We start from the raw sequence: 26251 nt of genomic DNA on the forward strand, positions 1-26251 counted from the left end.
TTATATAGAAAGATAGGTTTCTGAAACATCTTTGACTTTTATTTTATTTTATTTTATTTTATTTCAATTAGCATACAAAGTAGCAGCTTTCTTTATGGCCTTTTGTCACATACTAAGTTTCAGTAGCCTGTTCCCTGCCCTGCTCCTGTCTCCCTTTCCTCATCCCTGTTCATGCCCTTCCCCTTTCAGTAAATACCTTACATCCTTTCCTTTCTATTGCCCATTCTCTTAAGACCTCCCCCTCTCCCATATTTATGGCTTACTCTCTGGCTTTTTAGCCTCCGTATACTCCCTCCCACATAAATACATAGGAGAAAAATTTAGAAGGTAGGATTTGCAGATGAGAGAACCTGTGTTACCTCACTTAATATTTTCCATTCCAATCCATTTTTCTTTATGGCTGAATAAAATTGCATTGTGTGTACGTACCACATTGTTTTTATCCATCCACCTGCTAACCATCCTTAACATTTAATGATAGCAGTTAAAGCATTCTTACTGTCTTCATGGACTATTTTTTTAAAAGTTTGAGCTGTTGTGATGGTTCACTGGGTAAAGGCATTTCTACCAACCCTGAGAACCAGAGCTCAAACCCCTGTACTCACATATATGGTAGAAGAAGAGAACCAGCTCCCACAAGCTGTCCTTTTTGCTCCACAGGCATGAAGATCACACACACACACACACACACACACACACACACACACGTAATTTTAAAAATTAAAGGAAGATATTTCTTTCTTTAGAACTTTTATTTTTAGAGAGGTCTTGGGTGCCCTTATATCTACTGAGCTTCTTGAGCCAGGAAGTTAACCAGGAAATTGTTCAAGAGTCCATGCATGTTCCAGTGTTCAGCCCCTGTAGAGTTTGGTAATTGCCCTGACCTATCTGAACTGTGGTTTTCAGTACCCACAAATGTTTCCTCTTCTGGCAGGACTGAGTCCATTGTGTAATTGGCATACTTTGATAGCTCTAATGTGGAGAAGAACACACGAGTATCCTCCAGGGGTCGATAGGAATTGATTTCCAAAGAAGGAATTGATTACACTTCAGGCAATGGACTGGTTTAGGGAGGAAAGCCAAGTCAATGAGGCAGATAAAAGGGTTTCTTCTATAAGCACTGATGCAATTAGGAACTCATTTTAACTGAAAAGGTGCAGAACTCTCACACATTTTCCTCTGGCCTTCATCACAAATAGGGACAAATTCTGAAAAATGAGACAAAGGTTCACTTTGGAGAAACTATATTGCATAGTTAGTAATGCCAGCTCTAGGGAAGAGAAAGTGTTTTAGTAGATCCTGTCCTGTACTGCAACATACCCTGGCTTTTGAATCACAATAATAAGCAGTTTATTCATACGTGATATGGAAGATTACCAAAAAGGTACTTCCATTGCTTGTCCCTCAAAGTCTCTACCACCTGCAGCTCTTACCCCTCAATTTAAAAAAAATCAGATTTATCAGGGAGAAGTGTATCTCTTCTGGCCAACGCATATGACTATTTGAGTGACACCTTAAATGCAAACGGCTGTTTTACTTTACCCTGTGTAGGAATCAAATACCAGGTATATATTCTGATTCACTGAATCAAGGAGGGACACAAGAATCTGTGTTTTACAGCATTGCCACCAAGTCTAGTATATGGATGATATTCTGACAAATAGTATTCCAACTGTATTAATCACACAGGAATAAGGCCTTGCTTATTAAGTGTCTTCAGTTTACTTGGTGTTGCTTTCCCATGCACGGTATTGAGAGTTTAAAAACAATCCCCCAAGAGAGCCATGCAGGAACAGAGCCTGCAGTGTAGAATGGTTGCCTGCAAAAAGCTAACTCTCTAACTACACTGAGTGATCAGAGGTGAGCTTCAGTGAGCTGGGTATATGTGGCCAGCAATGGGGTGATGGGATGTGAATGGAGAGATAAGTTGGAGTCTCTTTCTGGACTGTGTAAGAATAAGTGTTTCCTTTACTTTTGCACCCTTATGCATGCAAGCCATTCCCCGTACCCCACAAAATGGCTCCCAATAAGCTCCACCTTCTACCAGACACACCCTTGGGGAATACCCTACCCTTGTAGAATTTGGACCCAGTGGCCTATTTCTAATGCAAAAACAGAAAAAACACAGAAGAAGAAGAAGAAGAAGAAGAAGAAGAAGAAGAAGAAGAAGAAGAAGAAGAAGAAGAAGAAGAAGAAGAAGAAGAAGAAGAAGAAGAAGAAAACAGGACTAGGTTATAAATGTGGACTAGGTTATAAATGACTCTAACATCCACGTCACACACACATTCTACCCCTGAGGAAGTATGTCACAATTCTGAGCTGCCTTATTGAGATGTCTGAGACTGGAAAGAGAAGGACATCTTTAGCTCTTAAGAACCCAGGCTTTGAGTGTACTAGATCCCAAGGCACACAGTTCTGCCACAACCATAAGAGTGAGCTTGGTAGTGGGCCCTCCCCTGAACAAATGTTTAGAAATCATACCTTCATCCCACCCCTCAGTTGCAGGCTTGTAGGAGACTTTTAGCCAGAAGGCCCAGCCAAGTCATGCCTAAAATCTGTGCCTGTACCCTAATCAAAAATATGTGATGGTAAATAATGCAGTTTTAAGTCACTAACTTTTGGAACAGTCCATTGGGTAATGGTAGTTAACTACAGACTTGGGGGATGGTGAGTCTGGAGAACAATGTGAACAAGGAATGGTGAAGAATTAATGAGCTCACGATGAAGCTGTACTACGGCTTTATTCAGGGACAATTCTTCCTGCAGGGGCTGCTTCTGTCCCCCATTCCTCTGCTAATATTGAACTGCTCAGCCTTGCAGCTTGTTCCCTTAAATCACCAAGAATATCAGCATCACTATCTCCAGGCTGCTCATGATTGTCTTTCCGAAAACTTGTCACTGAGAGAGTAGCCATCACTAATGGGGACAGTGTCTCTCACAGACCCAAGCTGCTGGACAGTGGCTGTCACTAGAATGACAGAAAACCCTATAACATTTCTAGGACTCAAAATTGTGCAGCTACTCTGGAAAACACTGTGGCATTCTCACATATATTTCAATGCAATCAATGTAGATATAACCTATGAGCCAAGTGTACGTCTAGGTATCTTTCCAAGACAAACATTTAATCTTCAAGTAAAACTTCCATTCAAAATCCAATGATTATGCTCAGAATTCAAAACTAGAAACATCCCAAATATTCATTAACAGATAGAGAAACACACACACACACACACACACACAGAGAGAGAGAGAGAGAGAGAGAGAGAGAGAGAGAGAGAGAGAGAATATAACAATGTCAAAAAGCAGGAAGTCATTGAGCAATTCAGGGGATTGGCACTTTTATTTCAAAGCAATTAGTAAGTTTGGTTTTGTAGACATAAAGTTTGATTTACACAGTCATCCATTAAAGAATACACAAATAAAAACACTTGAATATTTTCTAAATGTCCACTCACCATAAGGTACAAGGAAGTATTAGAATTACTACCTTACGACTGCTTTATTTTATTTTATATTATTTTATTTTTGTGACCACCTTTTCAAAAGAACTACCTGGAGTCTCCTAGGAGCCACATCAATTCCCCTGAAGGTGATGCCTCTCGTAACTTCTGTGAGGCTCCACATCACAATCTATTGCCTGCACCTGGGATGAACTGATCCCTTGGCCCTGCTAAGCACTTCCAGGCCTCACCAGTAGGGTAGCTTTCTGGGACCTTTGAAATATATCCCAAAGCTAGAAGCAATTTGATGCAGACTCTTTGAAAACTTTTATATTGTTCAACAAGCATCATTGGTTGACTACCACGGTCATGTGCTAGCAATTTTAGGTGAAACGGTCCCTTATCTACCTGTGTTGACGGTGGTCATTGTGAACCACAGCAGTATGGTCTCCAAACCATCAAAGTGGCAGAATTACCTAAAACCTTCATGTGTCCTTTCTACCTCCTAGATTATCTTTCTCAGAGTCCTTTTCAGTGAGCATCATTTTTTAGCTCGTTAACCTACCACATCCCCCCAAGCTTCAAGTGTGGGACTCTAGCTATGTGGGGCATTATCTTCTCAGAAGGGAGAACTGGAAAGATGGGCTCCATGCTGATTTGCATCTGTTAAATCCGTTTGTCCTTCTTATGTGCCTATGACATTCACCAGGCCAGAGGACTGTAAAAGCTCGTGCCAAAACAACAGCGTCTGAGATTTCATTTATTTATTTATTTATTTATTTATTTATTTTTGATGCAAGGTTACAGCACAGACCCCCACCTGCTTGTTATTCTTGTTATTCTGTACCAGGAACTAATGCTCACTCAGCAGGGATCTAGGCCAATCAAACTACAAAAGCAGTCCAAGACAAAGTACATGTCAGCAGTTCACAGAGATAAAGGGCTTGTGTGGAGACTGGGGAAGGTTAGCGTGGACTGGTAGGGCTGCCCCATCCTCTACCATGAGAGTTACCTCACAGTTCATCTCGGTTGTTTTTTTTTTTTTTTTTTTTTAAAGCTTCCCTAACAACCCCTGTTTTAACAGTGTGATCTACTTAGAGTACTTGAGTCAGTACAGGTGTTGCTGTTGTCAAGAGGCTTCTTCTTGATTGAGTAAATGGCCCCTTAGTCTCCCCTGTTGATGATGGGCAGTATGAGCCATGGCAGGATTGTCTCCATCTGGTCAAAGGTGTACTGCTTTCCCAAGACTTCCCGATGGACTGGTGGGACGGCCATGCCTCTTGCCCCACCCAAAGAAAAGTCAGGTAGAATCCTAAACTCTACAATGAGGGTCTTCAGAAGCTTTGGACAGATCTTATGACTTTGATGTTAATGGATGTAGAGAGAAGACAGCCATCACCAAGGAGGGTTTGAGGGATTTTGGTTCTTTCTGGATTTGGCTGGAAAGGGGTCTGGTAATGTTGTAACATCATCTTTTTCAGATGAACGTTCCGTTTCTCTTGTCAACTAAGTTCTATCCCAACTTATTTCTTCATGTGGTGACAGACAGACATGACTGGCTGATAGGAATGACATTTTTTTTAAAAGACAAAGAAAAGGAACGTGACCAGTTTTTAACTTGGCTGTATGGGATTACTAATTTTTAGCACACACAGGATAATCTCTGATAAAGAAAGTCATTACTGAACATAACTAATACAATGCTGTGGCATTTGCAAGAGGTTCACCCGGCAGCTATCTCATTATTTGCCCATTTGCATGGTCTTGTATATGGTCTTAACATCTTCAGAGATAAGACATGAGATCAATTCTTCGGGGCTATTTTCTGTTCTGCTGAGAGTGTTTGTGACTGCCAGGGGCAGGTGTGTGCATGAATTATCTTACCCATGTCAAGGCCAATTGCAGCTGTATAGAGTCATCCTGGCAGTAATAGGCTGATAAACACAAATTTCAAAACAACACAAAGTGACTGAGTCAGGCTAGAACCAGAAACTGCAGGACCAAAGTAAATATTATTGCTTAGTTGGGCTGGGGATAGGAAGAGGCACATGCCACTTATCACTAACATTGTGACTCCAGAAACCTCCTTAATCTGTATTGACTGTGTGGGTTCATGTATTTTCAGATGTGCAATGGGCAGTGGTCACCCAGGGCTGGAGGTGCTGCCCCTTGTCCCTTCCTGCTGTTCTGCAGATTTCTCTGGGAGACTGGAACTATAGAAGCTTTTACTCTGAAAGCTTTGAAAGCCCATTTACTTTACAGATTACTTGTGCTAAAGCTTGCTTATTCACTGCTCAATAGCTTTCAGATCTTCCAACTTGTTCTTATTGGCAGCATTTATGTGGTGGAGGGATTATGTGTAGGTCTAGAGTTCGCCTTAGTATTCTTTTATTCATTGTCATTCAGCAAACTCATACCAAGCACCAACTAAAATGCCAAGAATACACAGATGAGCTGCCCATTTCAGAGACTATGCCTTGTCTAAGGTCTTGGTGCTCAGCATGCTGTGCGGGGAGGCTCTGGATCTGACTCTAAACCGAGGTTTTGCTGGTTGACCCTTCTTTGCATGGCTGAAGACTCTGGGGAGAATAGTCCTTTGAGGAGCAACCGTGGCTGAGGCTCTCATGGTTGAATGTCTAAGCACAGCAGCACAAGACAAGGCCTCCTGTTGAGTGATGTAACCTGGGGAGGGGAGGGATGAGAGGGACTTCAGTGTCAACATTCATCTCTGAAAGAAATAACTGTTAAACAAATTGAACAAAATACTTCCTCCTGGCTGGCAGGGTGTGAAAAGCTGTCTTCTGTCACTCCTTCCCTGCCACGAGGGACTGACACCTCTGGATACCATGAGCCAAAATAAGTCCTTCCTAACCAAAGCGATTTCTGGCAGATTTTCTGTCACATGAATGAGAAGAGCTAACTGACAAAAGTGACTATAGTCATCCACTTGCATGTTTGGAAAGAAACGTGAACTTTGAGTAGACTTCCCATGTCACTTGTCTTCGATAGCACAATTTCTTTAATGCAGAGAAGGATAATACCTGATTTAAAAGATATGAATGAGTTCTTTCAGTGTTTCTCAAAGTACAGTCTTTACAGTGCCCACTGGATTCTCTGGATCCGCGTGTTTAAAGAAATACCCATTATAATTTAGAATTCCACTCTCTTCAAAGACCTTCTGAATTAGAAACCCAGAGAGCAAGGCCTGGGAATCTGCATTTTAGTAAGATGGCAGTTAGCTTTTATGAACACTATTAACTATATTAACTGTGTTTAAGCTTATTGGCTTCTTTGGTATTTATCTCTGAAAACAGAGCCATGCAATGGTGCTTCCATCACACTTAAGATAGCCTTCAGTAACCACCAAATCCCAAGTCCTTGCTTACTAGTTGGATGACGCTGGTCAAGTTATTTTAACTCGTCTAGGTTTCAGTTTTCTGCCTGAGTTGAGAGAATTGTGCGGTACAAGGGGCGAGCAACTAGAGACGTTCTTGTAAGGTAAAGGACTTGGTAGCAATGAGGTCTTCCAGGAACCTGATGCTCATGATCTGTCCATGTCTTCTGAAACCACGGTGTCATCTGTGCTTTGTAAAATAGAAATGGATTTTGGTAGAAAAGGAGAAAGAGCAAAGTATGAGCAGATAGAAGCTATGGCCCTTAGAGAAGCCACCTCTTTCCTGAAGTCCTCATTGACAATGACTGGCTGAATGGTCTTCACCAAATTACAGGATTTGTCTGTGGTTCTGGCTCCATAACGATAAAGCAGGAAGAGAGTGAGACATAGTACATTATGTTCTTGGCTGGATGTATGGACTATGCCAAATGCTCAAACAATGTAGCCATTATTGTTGGGAGTAAACTAACTTTGATCTTACACAAACAGTAAGGAGGGGAGCCATCGTTTGAGCTTATGCTGGCTTTCCAAGTCCAGGGATATTGATCTACTAGATCAAGTTCATATAAATCTCAGAGAGTTGTTAACATTTTATAAGAATCAATACTCTAATTTCTTTAAACCCTCTTAATTCACCTATAAAACTTCACTGTCTATTGTCAGGGATAATCATTTTTAAACTTGGTTAGCCAACCATGTTGATAAAATAGGTCGGCAGAGGCTATTCTTCCAGAATTATTTATCTGGAGATGTGACTTCTGGCTGTAAAGAATAAGTCACCTACTGATATGCCTGGTTAAGGTAGTTAAACTCACCCAGATGCTGTTGGTACCCAAGGCTGTGAATGTAGCGGGTCTGCAGGGCCTTCCACTGGGGCCTGGAGTCATAAATCCTCATGATGCTGTACAAGTAGCGCCTCTGCCCTTGATTTAGGTCCTGTCAGAACCAAGAGGTGACTTTGATAAATCCCTACGTAATTAAAAGTGTGTGATACATTTAAAATGAGTGTCCATAGGAATAAGATGCTTCTCTTAGGGTGACACCTGTTTTAAAAACACATGGGACATGAATAATCAGGAAATTTCCCTTCACCATTTGTGTAAACAATATTCTTCGTGTATGACAATGCTGAAAACAGTGAAGGAAATGGTGCTAGGTGATGTAGATCATGGTTTTATTCTGAGGGAGGTGTAAAGGCTTCTGGGATATAAGAATCTTATTGGTCCTTAACTGAGAAAAGTAGGTTGTGAGAATACATACAAGGCCTGAAGTATGCGGTATTCCAGACAGCTGAGGTGTTCAGTGGAAAATTCCAGTAAGGAATAGAGATAGATGCTCAAATGGCATCGCATCCTAGAAATATCAAGTTAAAATAGTTGTCTTGGATGTGAAATACCAAAACAAAAGAAATATCAAGGCCAACTGAAAACTATGTGGGGAAAACTGCACATTTATAGATAAGCTATTATCTATAAATGTAGGTTAAGGTGACATTTACTTGTTAGACATATTGTGGGGGACAAAATCAGAAGTCCACGAGACAAAATGGCTTTGTTTTGCTTTGGTTGTTGTTGTTATTTTCTTCTTTCTTTTTCTCTTTTCTTCTCTTTTCTTCTCTTTTCTTCTCTTTTCTTCTCTTTTCTTCTCTTTTCTTCTCTTTTCTTCTCTTCTCTTCTCTTCTCTTCTCTTCTCTTCTCTTCTCTTCTCTTCTCTTCTCTCTTCTCTCTTCTCTCTTCTCTCTTCTCTCTTCTCTCTTCTCTTCTCTTCTCTTCTCTTCTCTCCTCTCCTCTCCTCTCCTCTCCTCTCCTCTCCTCTCCTCTCCTCTCCTCTCCTCTCCTCTCCTCTCCTCTCCTCTCCTCTCCTCTCCTCTCTCTTTCTCTCTTCTTTCTTTCTTTCTTTCTTTCTTTCTTTCTTTCTTTCTTTCTTTCTTTCTTGTCTAGAGCCTTTAAATTTTATATTAGAAGTAAATTCAGTAAAAGTGGCGAGACCAAGAGCCTCACAATACAAGACATCAATTTACTCTGTTTCTGTATTAGAATATATTTGAGGAAGAGAATGGCTTCATTCCTGAGTAACTAATTAAGCCTTTCACGATTGGAGAGACAAGATAATAATTGCTAGCCCACCTCAAGAGCAAAGTGCTCCAGTACCACGAGAATGTCCCTTGCATCAGATAAAAAATTTCAGAGTTACAGTTTTTATTTTATCAAGAAAAATTATGCCTAACTTCTTTACCTGTGTAAAATTATAAACATCCTGAGAAGTAAGTATCGGGTTACATTCCTCATATTCTTACACTGTCCCCTGTCTTTCTTGAAAGAGATGCAAGTCAAATGATTTTTTCTTTACAGAGAGTTTTTATGTGAAAGGCTATAATTATCTCGGTGGGAAAGAAGCTGACAGATCAAGCAGGAAACCGTGCTGCTGATGTTGCCAATTAGTGAGTCCCCATGGTGGTGGGTCAGCCATGTAAGGAGAAGACAGTTTCTCAGACCATGACCATCAAGGGTGTGTAGGGTGAGGCTCTGCCAGGGCTCATTTACTGTGTCCTTCAGCAGTCATGCATGCAGGTAAAACAATACCTACCTCTCACACAGACAGTACACAAAGTCCCCACCCCTCCGAAGAAAGAAGGAAAGCCCTTCCCTCTAAGAACCAGACCTCGCACCTTCAGTAATGAATTGTCAGCAGCTGCTGCAGGGACTTGAATGCGGGGCATTCGTGGAACATTCTGGGGCTTGTACTGCTTTTTCAAGTCTTTCCACATTTTTCTTTACCTTGTACCTTCAAGGGATATCAAACACAGCATCAGTTTTCATTCTGTTTAACCAGCTTTGAAGATGGACCGAAGACATTTAGCAAGCAGATTAGTAATTCTTTTTCCAAAGAAAAATATTTTTTGTACTTCTAAGTAAGTAATCTCTGCAATCTTCTACTTCCCCATCTTTTCCTGTCCTCCCTCCCTGTGGCAAAAGGAACCATCCAGAGCCCTTGCCTTCCTGCTCCCCTCCATCCCGCATGGGTAGCTTGTAGAGACATTCCAGTCTATGGAAGTTACTTCTTTATAGTTTTAAGTAGTGCTCTTATATGACTCTAAAAAAAAATGCCTATGTCTTTAGGAGTTTGAAAAATTTCAAATTAGAGAAGAAGATAAGATTATCCAAGGCTGGAGAGATTGTCCTGTGGGTTAACAGCACTAGCTGTTCTGCAGAGGTACTGAGCCCACCCCGCAACCACATAGTCTCTCATAACCATCTCTAATGAGATCTGGTGTCCTTTCCTGTCATGCAGGCACACATGCAAACAGAGCACTCATATACATAAATAAATAACTCTTAAAAGAGATTATCCATCCTTAAATTTTGTTGGCATTTGATTAGTTTCCATTTATTGATTTAGCTGGTATTTTATTTGTTTTTTCAGGAAAAAGTAATCACAATACAGATATCTCATGAACTCTCCTAGAGGGTTAAATATTTCCTAAAGTCCATCTGTCAGCAGACACAAGTGTATCCGTTTCTTGCACATTTAGATCTTAGGTTTTAACACACCACACTATGCTAAAAAATAAACTGTTGGGCACAGTCATGTTTCTCTTCCTGCAAACAAAGGTCAGAACAATAGGCTTCCCTTCAGTGATGTCATCTCCTTTCTCAGTGCCTTAGGGTTTAGAATCTAAGGATTATCCAATGAGGAAAACCTAACACACTGAAAGAAACGGGTGCATTGATCAGGCTTGCAGAGGCGAATAGAAACCAATCATTTCCCTCTTTGCCCTTACCAGCAGTACAAACTACAAACGACAGAAAGAAAGAACAACAAATCAAGTGCAACAACAAATTCTCTAGCTATAGCAGACCATTACCAATGCCTAGACCACAGGCTAACTAGAGAAGAGAACCTGGAATAGTGGCCACGTGGCTTTAGAACCAACAGACGTGGGTTTTTTCCCTTGTTAGCTTCCCTCCTGTGGTCTTCATGATGGTAGTTATAATGCCTGCTTCATTGTTTCATTCACTGAGATCATGAGTATAGAACTCTTGATTCGTGCCTCCTTCTTCTCATTCTACATTCCCCTAACAAATGCCCATGCACACACACACACACACACACACACACACACACACAGAGGTTCATCACATATACATTCTTTAAAATATTTCAATACCTGAGTATGGTGGCGCATGCCTTTAATCCCAGCCCTTGGGAGGCAGAGGCAGGTAAATCTCTGTGACTTTGAGGCCAGCCTGGACTACATAAAGAGACCCTGTCTCAAAAACAAACAAACAAACAAACAAACAACAAAATCCTCAAGACATTTGAAGATTCTGATTGACCTAACCCTGGGGATCTTCTGCAGGTGAAATTTATTGTAGAAACATCTGTCAGCCCCTCTTTGTGTTCTGTTTCCATGATATAAGCTCATAAATGAATCTATGAATATTTTATTTAAGCTTTTCTTTAGTGGGTACCCAGGGATCCATACCAATCAAGACATACTCTGTATATTCTCTCTGATTGAAACATACACTCTTCCATTCACTCAAATCATTTCAATATCCCTCCTCCCATTTTTCAGGTCTGTGGAGCAAAGAATAAGTATTCTTCAAAGCTAGAAGGATTCCTTCTGTCTTCGAAGAGTGAGAGAGGAAATGACTGATGATATTTCTTGTGGCATGTGAGCATGCAGCTCACGTATGCTTTTTCTTAGGCTGTTGCTGAAGAAATCCATCTTACCCATCCAAGTGGTCCACACAGGATAAAGTTTGATTAAAATGCCTGGAGAACGCATGACGAAAACAACCTACAAGTTAACTGAGATCAAAAACCAGAAGGCAGATTTACTTAAACACAACTTACCTTGTAATGTGGTTCCTTGTTTTAAAAGCTAGCATCCATATCCAAGGCAGCGTTCTTACAGTGTTCTCTAGTCATACAGTAGCGTCAGAAACTCGGTATGTTGATAAAACTATATCCAAGCAACACCAGGAGATGGGACAAAGAGCTGGGGAAAGTTGGCTGCCTGCCTTTCTGTTTCTGGGTGACATTCAAGAGCACAGTTGAAGGTTTTTGTTGTTATTCCAAGTTTCATGTCTAATGAAGGGTCAACTTCTAAGCCTATCATATCTGCATTATATGAAGACATTGCAGAAAAGTTCTTGTAGGTAGAAGCTAAGGATTAAAGGTAAAGAAATCTATTAATACAACAGGCCACTCGATGCGTATTCTCCAAATATGGAGTCAGAAACACTCATTCTCCTGATCAAAATGGTGAAGTAATGGTTCCTCCATACACAAAGGCAGGAATTTAACTGTGAAAGCATATAGAATTACTTCATAGTTTAATGCAATGCCCCCTTCATATTTCTTGGGGGAGAATAGGCAATATCTATACCCATGTTGGTTAGAAGCTACATATGTGGCAAAAGATACTGCACTTGCTGATTTTCCTTACTGTAATGGAATTATGTCTCAAGAGTACCTTTTCTGGGGCTGTGTGAAGTGTGTACCAAGATGGAAGGTTAGAAGCAATCTCCATGTAATGTTAGGACTGTGAGAAGTCAGATGTAAAAGGGAACTTATACAAAGAGAGAAAACTGAGAAGGGCACGAGAAAGCACAAAGGACTCTAGAGACAGCGGAAACGCTTGGAGAAACACAAAGACTGAGCAGCAAAAAATGAAGAGCCAGTCTACCAGGATCCCCAGTGGGAGAAAGCGAGCCAAAGACTCTTCCACAATGTAAGCCAGCCAACCAAAGGACTGGTGAGATGGCTCACTGAGTAAAGATGCTTGCTGCCAAGACTGACAACCTGTATTTCACACTTAAGTCCCACACTGGAGAGAACCAACTCTCTTAAGGTTCCTTCTGACCTTCACATGCACACTGTATGGCATGAGGGAAACACATACACACACACACACACCCTACACACACACACATATACACACATACACACACACACACACGTATGTGTCTCTTCATCTATATATGAAGAGAGCCAGTCCTACACACGGAGTACATTTTCAGTTCTCACAAGTTCTAAATCCTGGGGATTTGGTGTGACAGAGTTGTGTATGCCACAACTCAGCTCTGGAAAAGTCCACGGTGGCACTCTCTCCACTCTGGAGCCATTCCCAAATCATCATGACAGGGAGTGTATTGCTTATGACTGAGCTAGTGAGCAGGCATGAGAACATTGGGGTGACTTGATGAAACAAGAACTTCATATGGAAATAATTAGAAAGTTCAAGTAGTAGGAGGCTCAGACTACCAAAGCTGGTGACCCTATTCTTTTTGGTCAGAAATAGGTAATTCCAAGAAGATTGATAGCCCCAACCCAGAAGTCAACAAGGCTTTGGAACTGCGTAGCTTCCTCTTTACCATGAAGTTTTCGGGCCCAGTGAACACCACTGCACACTCCTTTATCCTGTAGCACGATTAGTACTGAGCAAGATTGGGAAGCACTGGTGTGGTCCTTTAGCAACAGACTTCAGTGCTCCATTGGCCTCTCCCACAGGAGATACCCCTTGACCTAATCATTATCAATCCAAAGATGTACAAGCTAGGAAGTCTGAGTGGGAACCAGCCTGGCCCACAGGCTGCAAAGCTAACCGTTCTCAGAAGCAGCTCCAGGTACACAAAGAAATGATTAATGTAAGGAGCCGCCTTCACATTCGCCATTACAAGATGGCGCTGATGGCACTGACACCCGTGTTCTAAGTAGTAAACAAGCAAGCTGCGCATGTGCCGGGGTAGTTTCCCACCCCATGTGCTCTGCCTTTCCCGTGACGACAACTCTGGCTGATGGGCTGCAGCCAATCAGGGAGTGACACGTCCGAGGCGGAGGACAGTCCTCCATAAAAGGGAGGGGGCTCCGCCATCTCTCTCTCTCTCTCTGGCTCCCTTCTCCACTGGCTCCTGATGGGGTAAGCAATAAAGCTTGTGCTGCAGAAGATTCCGGTTACCCTGAGCGTGTTCTTACCAGGGGAACACAAAAAGCGCGGGCAATAAATGGTGCCGGAACCCGCGAGCTACTGCATCACGGAGAAGGAGCGGTTAATGAAGTGTTCCCGGAAACAGACTGTTGAGAAGGATCCGGCGTGGGTTCAGAACTCGTCAGCTGGGGAACGGATGCGCGTTTGTTACAGCTTTACAAGGTATGTCTGGTCTTGAACTTTCTCTAGTGTTAAAAGCCCTTTTATTTCTTTTCACATGTCAACAAGTGGTTAAGGCAGGGTGGAGAATTCTGGACAAAATTCAAGACAGTCTATCAGAAGTAAAGCGGGGAGAGAGAGCAGGAAAAAAGAGAAAGCATGGCGCGCCAAATAAGTATACAGGCCTTTCCTCGGGTCTTGAACCCAAGGAAAAGTTAATGTCAGGGAAGAATACCTGGGGAGAGACTAGAAGGAAAGAGGAGAAAAAACAAAGGAAAAAAGAAAAGTTAATGTCAGGGAAAAATACCTGGGGAGAGATTAGAAGGAAAGAGGAGAAAAGAGATGAGTTTAAAGAGCCAGTTCTTAGTAGCTGTGAATCAGATGAAGAAATTAGCCCTTCTGAGGAAACAGACTTGGAGGAGGAAGCAGCTCGTTATGAGAGAGAAATGCGCGCTTATAGGTCAAGAAAAAAGCCAAAAGCGGCTGGCAAAGGCCAGCTTGCTGCTCGGCCTCAGGGCAGTTGGCTTCAGGGTCATAGTGCACCTCCGCCCTATGCGGAGCCCCCGCCCTGCGTAGTGCGTCAGCCCTGCGCAGAGAGGCAGTGCGCAGACTCGTTCATTCCAAGAGAGGAACAAAGGAAGATGCAACAGGCATTTCCGGTCTTTGAAGGAGCCGAGGGTGGGCGTGTTCACGCTCCGGTAGATTATACACAGATTAAAGAGCTTGCTGAATCGGTCTGTAAATATGGAACCAATGCTAATTTTACCTTGGTGCAGTTAGACAGGCTTGCTGGCATGGCACTAACTCCTGCCGACTGGCAAATGATTGCAAAAGCCGCTCTCCCCAGTATGGGCAAATATATGGAATGGAGAGCACTATGGCAAGAGGCTGCACAAACTCAGGCCCGAGCAAATGCTGCCGCTTTGACTCCAGAGCAGAGAGATTGGACCTTTGACCTGTTAACGGGTCAGGGAGCTTATACCGCTGATCAAACAAATTATCACTGGGGAGCTTATGCCCAAATTTCCTCCGCGGCTATTAAGGCCTGGAAGGCGCTCTCCCGAACAGGTGAAGCCACTGGACAATTAACAAAGATCATCCAGGGACCCCAGGAGTCCTTCTCAGACTTTGTGGCCAGAATGACAGAGGCAGCAGAGCGTATTTTTGGAGATTCAGAGCAAGCCGCACCTCTGGTAGAACAGCTCATTTATGAGCAAGCCACACAGGAGTGTCGAACGGCCATAGCCCCAAGAAAGAATAAAGGCTTACAGGATTGGCTCAGGGTTTGTCGAGAGCTCGGGGGACCTCTCACCAATGCAGGATTAGCGGCTGCCATCCTCCAATCCCAAAAACGCTCCATAGGCAGAAATGATTGGAGGACATGTTTTAACTGTGGGAAGCCTGGGCATTTTAAGAAAGATTGTAGAGCTCCAGACAAAAAGGGGGGGACCCTCACTCTTTGCTCTAAGTGTGGCAAGGGCTATCATAGAGCCGACCAGTGTTGCTCTGTGAGGGATATAAAGGGTAGATTCCTTCCCCCACCTGATAACCAATCAGCTGATGTGTCAAAAAACGGGCTATCGGGCCCTCGGTCCCAGGGCCCTCAAAGATATGGGAACCGGTTTGTCAGGACCCAGGAAGCAGTCAGAGAGGCGACCCAGGAAGACCCACAAGGGTGGACCTGCGTGCCACCTCCGATTTCCTACTAATGCCTCAAATGAGTATTCAGCCGGTGCCGGTGGAGCCTATACCATCTTTGCCCCCTGGAACCATGGGCCTTATTCTCGGCCGGGGTTCACTCACCTTGCAGGGCTCAGTAGTCCACCCTGGAGTTATGGATTGTCAACATTCCCCTGAAATACAGGTCCTGTGTTCAAGTCCTAAGGGCGTTTTTTCTATTAGTAAAGGAGATAGGATAGCTCAGCTGCTGCTCCTCCCTGATAATACCAGGGAGAAATCTGCAGGACCTGAGACAAAGAAAATGGGCTCCTCTGGAAATGATTCTGCCTATTTGGTTGTATCTTTGAATGATAGACCTAAGCTCCGCCTTAAGATCAGCGGAAAAGAGTTTGAAGGCATCCTTGATACCGGAGCAGATAAAAGTATAATCTCTACACATTGGTGGCCCAAAGCATGGCCCACCACAGAGTCATCTCATTCATTACAGGGCCTAGGATATCAATCATGTCCCACTATAAGCTCTGTTGCCTTGACATGGGAATCCTCCGAGGGGCAGCGAGGGAAATTCATACCTTATGTGCTCCCACTCCCGGTTAACCTCTGGGGGAGGGATATTATGCAGCATTTGGGCCTTGTTTTGTCCAATGAGAATGCCCCGTCGGGAGGGTGTTCGGTTAAAGTAAGAAATATCATGGCAAAGATGGGTTATAAAGAGGGAAAAGGGTTAGGACGTCAAGAGCAAGGAAGGACATAGCCCATCTCACCCACTGGAAACCAAGATAGACAGGGTCTGGGTTTTTTCTAGGAGCCATTGGGGCAGCACGACCCATACCATGGAAAGCAGGGGATCCAATATGGGTTCCTCAGTGGCCCCTATCCTCTGAAAAACTGGAAGCTGTGACTCAACTGGTAAATGAACAATTAAAACTGGGCCATATTGAACCATCTACCTCACCTTGGAATACTCCAATTTTTGTAATTAAGAAAAAGTCAGGAAAGTGGAGACTGCTCCATGACCTCAGAGCCATTAATGAGCAAATGAACTTATTTGGCCCCGTACAGAGGGGTCTCCCTGTACTTTCCGCCTTACCACGTGGCTGGAATTTAATTATTATAGATATTAAAGATTGTTTCTTTTCTATACCTTTGTGTCCAAGGGATAGGCCCAGATTTGCCTTTACCATCCCCTCTATTAATCACATGGAACCTGATAAGAGGTATCAATGGAAGGTCTTACCACAGGGAATGTCCAATAGTCCTACAATGTGCCAACTTTATGTGCAAGAAGCTCTTTTGCCAGTGAGGGAACAATTCCCCTCTTTAATTTTGCTTCTTTACATGGATGACATCCTTCTATGCCATAAAAACCTTACCATACTACAAAAGGCATATCCTTTTCTACTTAAGACTTTAAGTCAGTGGGGTTTACAGATAGCCACAGAAAAGGTCCAAATTTCTGATACAGGACAATTTTTGGGCTCTGTGGTGTCCCCAAATAAAATTGTGCCCCAAAAGGTAGAGATAAGAAGAGATCACCTCCATACCTTAAATGATTTTCAGAAGCTGTTAGGGGATATTAACTGGCTCAGACCTTTTTTGAAGATTCCTTCCGCTGAGTTAAGGCCTTTGTTTGATATTTTAGAAGGAGATTCTCATATCTCCTCCCCTAGGGCTCTTACTCTAGCTGCTAGCCAGGCCTTACAAAAGGTGGAAGATGCCTTACAGAATGCACAATTACAACGTATTGAGGATTCGCAGCCTTTTAGTTTATGTGTCTTTAAGACAGCACAATTGCCAACCGCAGTTTTGTGGCAGAATGGGCCATTGTTGTGGATCCATCCAAATGTATCTCCAGCTAAAATAATAAATTGGTATCCTGATGCAATTGCACAGCTCGCCCTTAAAGGCCTAAAAGCAGCGATCACCCATTTTGGACGAAATCCCTATCTTTTAATTGTACCTTATACCGCTGCACAGGTTCAGATCTTGGCAGCCACATCTAATGATTGGGCAGTTTTAGTTACCTCCTTTTCAGGACAAATAGATAACCATTATCCAAAACATCCAATTTTACAGTTCGCCCAAAATCAATCTGTTGTGTTTCCACAAATAACAGTAAGAAACCCACTTAAAAATGGGATTGTGGTATATACTGATGGATCAAAAACTGGCATAGGTGCCTATGTGGCTAATGGTGAAGTAGTATCCAAACAATATAATGAAAATTCACCTCAAGTGGTAAAATGTTTAGTGGTTTTAGAAGTTTTAAAAACCTTTTTAGAACCCCTCAATTTTTTAGAAGTGGCTGGAGTGATTAAGCCTTCCAGTAAAGTTGCCAATATTTTTCAGCAGATACAATTAGTTTTGTTATCTAGAAGATTTCCTGTTTATATTACTCATGTTAGAGCCCATTCAGGCCTACCTGGCCCCATGGCTCTGGGGAATGATTTGGCAGATAAAGCCACTAAAGTGGTGGCTGCTGCCCTAACATCCCCGATAGAGGCTGCAAGAAATTTTCATAACAATTTTCATGTGACGGCTGAAACATTACGCCGCCGTTTCTCCTTGACGAGAAAAGAAGCCCGTGACATTGTTACTCAATGTCAAAGCTGCTGTGAGTTCTTGCCAGTTCCTCATGTGGGAATTAACCCACGCGGTATTCGACCTCTACAGGTCTGGCAAATGGATGTTACACATGTTTCTTCCTTTGGAAAACTTCAATATCTCCATGTGTCCATTGACACATACTCTGGCATCATGTTTGCCTCTCCTTTAACTGGAGAAAAGGCCTCACATGTGATTCAACATTGTCTTGAGGCATGGAGTGCTTGGGGAAAACCCAAACTCCTTAAGACTGATAATGGACCAGCTTATACATCTCAAAAATTCCAACAGTTCTGCCGTCAGATGGATGTAACCCACCTGACTGGACTTCCATACAACCCCCAAGGACAGGGTATTATTGAGCGGGCGCACCGCACCCTCAAATCCTATCTAATAAAACAGAAAGGGGGAGTCGAGGAGGCTCTACCCCGAGTACCAAGAGTGTCTGTGTCTACAGCACTCTTTACACTCAATTTTTTAAATCTTGATTCTCATGGCCATACCGCGGCTGAACGACATTGTTCAGAGCCAGATAGGCCCAAAGAGATGGTTAAATGGAAAGATGTTTTAAATAACAAATGGAAAGGCCCGGATCCTATTTTGATAAGATCCAGGGGAGCTGTTTGTGTTTTTCCACAGAATGAAGACAACCCATTTTGGATACCAGAAAGACTCACCTGAAAAATCCAGACTGACCAAGGGAATACTGATGTCCCTCGTCTTGGTGATGTCCAGTGCGATAACAACAAAGGGAGAGCAGCATTGGGAAATACAGAATTGGACGGCTAAATTTGAACAGACCCTTCAAAAATTGAGACTTGCCCCACGCACTTGGACCTGTCCCTGACCTAAGGACTATCTTTTCAACATTTTCCTTCTTTAAAGAATGGGTGGGGGTGGAATTATTTGGAGCTGTTCTTTGCTGTGGATTAGTGTTGCTTTTCTGATTGGTCTGTAAGCTTAAGGCCCAAACTAGAAGAGACATGGTGGTTATTTCCCAGGCGCTTGCAGCACTAGAACATGGTGCTTCCCCTGATATATGGTTATCTATGCTTAAGCGATAGGTCGCTGGCCACTCAGCTCTTGCACCCCACGAGGCTAGTCTCATTGCACGGGATAGAGTGAGTGTGCTTCAGCAGCCCGAGAGAGTTGCATGGCTAAGCACTGCAGTAGAAGGGCTCTGTGGCATATATGAGCCTATTCTAGGGAGACATGTCATCTTTCAAGAAGGTTGAGTGTCCAAGTGTCCTTCCCCCAGGAAAAACGACACGGGAGCGGAACAAGACCCCTTTGGGTGATGAGCCTGGGAGGAGGTTTTGTGTAAAGCCCCTATTTTACACACTGGGGATTTGACCTCTATCTCCACTCTCATTAATATGGGTGGCCTATTGCTCTTATATAAAAGAAAAGGGGGAGATGTAAGGAGCCGCCTTCACATTTGCCATTACAAGATGGCGCTGATGGCACTGACACCCGTGTTCTAAGTAGTAAACAAGCAAGCTGCGCATGTGCCGGGGTAGTTTCCCACCCCATGTGCTCTGCCTTTCCCATGACGACAACTCTGGCTGATGGGCTGCAGCCAATCAGGGAGTGACACGTCCGAGGCGGAGGACAGTCCTCCATAAAAGGGAGGGGGCTCCGCCATCTCTCTCTCTCTCTGGCTCCCTTCTCCACTGGCTCCTGATGGGGTAAGCAATAAAGCTTGTGCTGCAGAAGATTCCGGTTGCCCTGAGCATGTTCTTACCAGGGGTAAGTAAAGCGCGGGCAATAGATTAAACCTTTGAGCAGTTTATCCTTGACCACACTAGGCACAGTACCAGTTCAACAGAATAAAACTTCATTAGTTTTATAATTTGCTTCTCTATTGGCAGTTTAGCAGTTGGCTATAATTGGTGTTAAGAATATTTTTATATCCAATTTTTGTCTGATGTTATACTGATTTCATACAGTTCATACAGTTATTACCTGCATGGTGAATGGTGCTAGATATTGGACCCTCCAGTAAAGACTGTTCACTAAGAGACTCACAAAAATCAAAAGAAGATATCCATTCCAACAGATGCATAAACCACAACACAGAAAGGACCAAAACCATGAAAAATCAAGAAAATTTCACTCTTCCAAATATTCATAGCTTTAGAAAAGGCAAAGACACCGGAATGGAAAGCCCCTCATCTACATTTGGGTCCCAGTGAGAGTCTACCATCCACACTGACACGCCAACTGCTGTGGTTGATTTAAAGTTTGATTTAGCATCTCAGAAGTGCAGCTTCCCTGTCATATTGAGAACACACAATCTTGCAGCAGTCTTCCTGGTACTCTGGTTCCTGTCTTTTGGGGGCCTCTCTTCTTTGACATCACCTGAACCTTGGTGGTAGGGTGGTAGGGCGGTAGGGCGGTAGGGGTTGTGTTATAAATGTATCAGCCGGTGCTGGGCACGCCATGGCCAGTTGCTTTCTGCATTTGGACAGTTGTGGATTTCTGTAAAGGTTTCCATCTGATGAAAAAGAAGCTTTTTTTATGATGAATCACAAGAGCTACACATATCTGTGCTTATAAGGGTAAGTATTTAGGATACTTACCAATTTTCTTTCTCATACATCACTTTTTGATTGACTCCCATTCTCTCCTCTGCTCCCTGCAGCAGTATTTACACAGGCAAGGCACAGAACCAACACACATATAGATGAACAGATGAATGGATTTTTAAAATGTACGTATATTCAATGAAATATTTTCAGCCATAAAGAAGACTAAAAGTATTTCATTTTGAGAAATGGGTGAAACTTAAGAATATAGTAAGCAAAATGAGACAGACTCAGAAATATGAGTGTCATGGTTTTTCATACACAGAATACATATGTGATTAAGGGTTAGAAGATGTGTGGAGGAAGAGAGGACACTGGGAAATATTAAAGAAAAGAAAACTCACATGCTTTTTCTCACATATGAAGCTTGGCTATATGTGTGTGTATGTCTGTGTATGTGTATATGTATATGTATATATACATATGAATCTTGGGTATATATATTCATATATATATGTATATTAAAGATAAAAATACAAAGAGGACAATTTGCAGGGAGAGACAGCACTGGCAGGAAAGGCAAGGGTGACAAGAGAGGGTGAGGGAGGCAAATGAATGAGTTACAATCATACACATGTATGGAATGACATAAACTTATTATATACACCTACTAAAAATTAATTAAAATTGTTACCTATGAAGGGAAGGATTGAAAAAAATCCCTCTGAATACAATTTATCTACAAAGAGAAAGAGCTTGAGAGAAAATGAAAGTAGAGATGCCAAAAGAAAACATGGATTGAAAATTCTTCAGCTGAAGGGAAGAAAAGGCTCAGGAAGATAAGAGTATTGAATCACATGCCTTACAGAAGAAAGTGCTCAACAGAAATAAAGGTTTGCGACTCTTGTCAATAATTTGAATACATTCCTTCTGGAAATAAGCGTGGCCCAGACAAGATCAGTCAGTGCCAGTGGAGAACACGAAGCCTCACACAGGATCTGAGGGCCTGCTTATTTTCTCCTGGGAGATAAAGAACTGTGTGTGCAGAGCTGAGGTTGCCCGTTGAGTCTTCTTTGGATGTTTTTACAGAATACGATGATGCCTCCCAGGACACAAGGCATCAGCGGATGCTGCACACCCATGTTCATTCATTACAGTGTGCTGTAGCGTCTGCCCAAGCAGGGGCATACCAACAGATGCAGAGGTTTGATAAGGAAGGTGTTCATCTTAGGCAGTGAGTTTCAGAAGTACTAGTCGGAGCTGGGATAAAACAAGGCAAGATTGGGTTGTCCTAACAATTACATAGTCATTACTAAGTCATTACACTCAACTACCTTCAATACAAAGAAAGCATGACTTCATCCAGACTTCTACAGTCACCCCATATGCTTGCTTCAATGTTCCTGCCCTAATGGCTGATACTACTGTTACCACTGCCACTGTTGTCCCTACTGCTGGTGCTGCCACCAACATAGATAAAGTCAGAGGGGATGAGACAATGACAGCTAGCTGTTTTCCCCCAGAAAGTCATGTCATGTCTCCCCTGGATGCCAACGTACAAGGAATTCTGGGAAATGCATTTGCAGTTTTCCTCCTGCTAAGACAAAGTAGAGTAATGATGAACCTGGAAGCAAGTGGATCCTGTGTAACATACATCAGCCATAACGTAAGAAGGCACTGGGATCTGGGATCCAAGGGGTCAGGCAAAAGGCCCAAGAACTTCAAAATGTATCCAATGTTTGCCTATGTCATTAAAGATTGAAACTTTGAAAAAGAAAATGGAAGATGACTGACTGACTGACTGGCAGAGGGTTTCCAATAATGAGCTGTAAACTTTTTAGACAGTGTCTTAAGATTTAAAAGTAATAAGATGCTTGATAGCTTCAATTTAGGACAGAACAAAAACAAAAACAAAATAAAAAACAACAGCAACAACAACAAACAAACCAAAACCCAGTAGTTTCTAACAAAACTTTTCAAATAGAATAAAACTAATTGCAAGCAGAATTTTTATAGAGGAGACAATATTGACTGCCATTTGAAAGGATATGCTCATCCCAGACTCCTAAGCTTAAATAAAAGGTTTTATTGAGCTGTTTCAGAGGTTAAAAGAAGACTTGATCCCACAAGGTCTCCTGCAGTGCCCCTGGAGCAGGGCTTAGGAGTAGTCAGCAAAGCGTCTGCTGGACCTAGAAAGTCAAAGGATGTTATCATGCAAATCTGAAGCGGTCAACAGAAACTGTTCATAGGGAAGCTACACTAGCTATAGAAGATCGTTGGCTTATGGGACACAGGGACAGCTTAACCCTAAGAGGGCAGTTTATACAGAGGACCAGTGTGGCCTCTGGATTGTCTGAGAGCGGTATGCTGCGAGTGTCTCCTGAGTCTCAAGGTAAGATCTGGGTTAAGGTGTGCTGGTTAGTTCTTGTAAACTTGACACAGACTGGGGTTACCTGGGAAGAGGAAACATCAACTGAGAAATTACCCATATCAGAGTGGCCTCTGTGTGTGTGTGTGTGTGTGTGTGTGTGTGTGTATGTGTGTGCATGCAGCATTTATTTGATTAAAGATTCTCTGCTTCCATTCCTGCCTTGGCTGAAGGCCTGTAATTTATAAATCAAGTCTTTTGCAACTTGCTTTGGGTCAATGTTTTAACACAATAAAAAGCAAACTGTGACATGAGGTTTCAACACACATACATTTAAGAATGTGAAATGAACTTTTCTTTTCCACTTCCTCCTCTGTTTGGTTTTTGGTTGGTTGGCTTGGTTTTGCTTCCTTTGTTTCTATTCTGGAGACAGGGCCTCCTTTGTGGTAATTAATTTCTACTAATACCTCTTGCCTTCAGAAACCGAATTTTTGGCTGGACCTTGTAACTAAATTAATAACAGACTTTGGGACCATCTAAAACTTTGTATTCACTCTGTTTCCCTACGTTGTACTCAGGTTCTTTAAATTTAACCTGTCCTTAAGAAAACAATGCAACAATCTTACTATGCCTTGGACTCCCCATTCCCATCAGCATTTACAAACTAAGCTGAACATAGAGCTTTAATCTTAAAATGTGTTCCTTATTCATGTCCCTGATGCGTGCATGTGTGTGTGTGCGCGCGTGCGCAAAAGTGTGTTCATGCTTGCAATAATTAAGTTACTTAATGCACTACAAACAGCAGCAACATTGAAAGCAATGATTTAAATATCCACAATAAATGTTGGAAACAACTTGTGAATGTAAGTTAATAACACCTGTTTGCAGTTTTGAGTGCTGACCTGAGTCAGTATGGGTCAACAAAGCAACTTTTTCTCCTGAAAAATTCCATTTAAAATGTCTGTAGAAAGAGGTCCTTTCTTTTCCCACACTGTTCTATGTGCCGTTCAATAAACATAAAGTCCTTTGTTAGACACAGACAAGACAATAGAAAAGGACAGATGGACGACACGAAAGAAAGTGCCTAGGCCATGATTGTGTCCACTCTTGCTTTAAATGATCCAGAGGAAGTTTCTTTTCCTGAGTGCTACATATCCTACATTCCTCAAATGATGCAACTCATGATGGCCCTGTCGAAGCCTCTGGAGTGCTGGGACTGTAAGTGAGTGTGGAGCCTGAACTGTTGCTTGCTACTACTTAGCCACATACATCTATCCTTTCTTCCATCCTCTGGTCCTTTGTAAGTAAGTTTAGGTCATTTCAGACTTTTTGTTTCATCAGATGTATCCCTTCCTGTGCTTAAAGCACTGGTAAAGCAATAGCTCACAGGACTAAGATATTGGTAATCCCCCTATAGCATGGCTTAGAACTTGGGCAATCGAGCATTCCTGTGGATAAGGAGGGCAATTGTGGCCTCATGGGAAATACTAATTAAGGAAGTTGAATTGGGATCCAAAATGAAGTTAAATTTTAATTGATAGAGCAACCAACTAGAACAAGACAGAGTGTGGTGGCATATCATAGACATAATTGCCATCTGGACAGGCCGTGAGGATACTTCTTATTGGGAAATTATCTGCTTAGATCCTTTTTTCCAGGATGCCTTCAGCTACAGACGTCTCCATGAGGATGGTGAGCAGATACAGACCTCCCCCCTCGGTCGTGCATGCATTCAGTACCACAACACGCCACATCAGAGCTGAGGAAGGAGGCTCTGCCCCATGCTGTGCCCCACCTCTGGGTGTCCTCTCTGAGGCTGTTTTCACGGATACATTGTCCTTCACAGCACATTATTCCTCTGCTGTTTCCCTCCTTGGTCTTTTTCATAGAACTCCTAGCTTTCTAAGACCCAGGACCAAAGCTCTCATAGATACTGATGCCACAGGCCTTCCAAGTAAGAAGATTAAATAGGCTTTAGTAATCTCATTTTTGGCTGCAATGATGATTTTTAGAAAGAGAAACAGTGACTATCAGCCAAACAAAGCCACATATGGCCAGATACACACTAAAGAATTTGGAGAAATGGATTCCAATATTCAGGGATAAATGATTTACAGAAGAGTACAAATGGGAAAATAATTGAGAAAGTTTAACTTTGTGTCAAAGTAAGAGGTAAGAAAGTATCAGGCAAAGCCAGATTACATTTAGGCTCTGCCAACCCTAAATTCAAAACCAGGCTACCTTTCAAAATACTAAGGAAAGACAAGTGCGGCAGTGCTCACCTGAAATCCCAGAACTTGGAAAGCTGTGGTAGAAGGATTTAGAATTTGAGACCAGCCTGAGCTACATAGTAAGAGTCTGACAGCAATAGGTTATATTAAATAAAAAGAGAAAGTATCTGTGTGTCTAGATGCATGCCCATATGTACAAGTGTGTGCATGTACATGTAAGTGTGTGTGAGTGTGTGCATGTGTGTGTGTGTGTGTGTGTATGTGTGAGAGAGAGAGAGAGAGAGAGAGAGAGAGAGAGAGCAACAGAGACAGAGAGAGAGAGATGGGGCAGGGGTAAAAGGATAGCATCAGATGTTTTTCCCATCAAGGTATCCATTTTGTCTTGGTTTGGTTTGGTTTGGTTTGGTTTGGTTTTGGTTTTAAATATTCTGTCACTGGCCCAGACCTAGTCAAGCAGATTAGACTCTCTGGACACCAAGCCCCAGGGATCTTGTCCCTGGCTCCCAAGCACTGGGATTACAAGGGCATATCACCATGCTTGTCTTTTATTTAATGTGGATTCTGAAATGTAACTGACCTTCTCATACTTTCATGGCAAGCACTTTGCCCACTAAGTTATTTACCCAGTCCATATGATATTTTTTCTCTGCTTTCGTTTTTCATGGGTGAGTAGTGTGTCCATGCTGGTGTGTATGTATGTTTTTCGTGTGTGTGTGTGTGTGTGTGTGTGTGTGTGTGTGTATACACGTATGGGAGGAGTGTGCATTCAGAGGCCTAAGGTTAATGAACAACAATCCTGCATGCATCCTTCTACCTTATGCATGTCCCAGTCAAACCCAGACCTCAC

The 26251-nt window shown here is 42.6% G+C and overlaps 1 protein-coding gene across 1 annotated transcript; it reads right to left on the bottom strand.

The window, feature by feature from the left end:
• Positions 1-4472: 4472 nt before the first annotated feature.
• Fam216b (family with sequence similarity 216 member B) lies at positions 4473-11831 on the bottom strand. Its single transcript, XM_021182620.3, has 4 exons — positions 11698-11831; positions 9506-9621; positions 7653-7773; positions 4473-6125 (listed from the first exon to the last, which is right to left on the bottom strand). The coding sequence occupies exons 2-4, from the start codon at positions 9602-9604 to the stop codon at positions 5914-5916; spliced, it is 432 nt and encodes a 143-aa protein (XP_021038279.1). The 5' UTR covers positions 9605-9621; positions 11698-11831; the 3' UTR covers positions 4473-5913.
• Between the last annotated feature and the right edge of the window lie 14420 nt (positions 11832-26251).

This window comes from Mus caroli, unplaced genomic scaffold (genome assembly GCF_978045245.1).
Source record: "Mus caroli unplaced genomic scaffold, Mus_caroli_1 scaffold_12, whole genome shotgun sequence".
Lineage (NCBI taxonomy): Eukaryota > Metazoa > Chordata > Mammalia > Rodentia > Muridae > Mus > Mus caroli.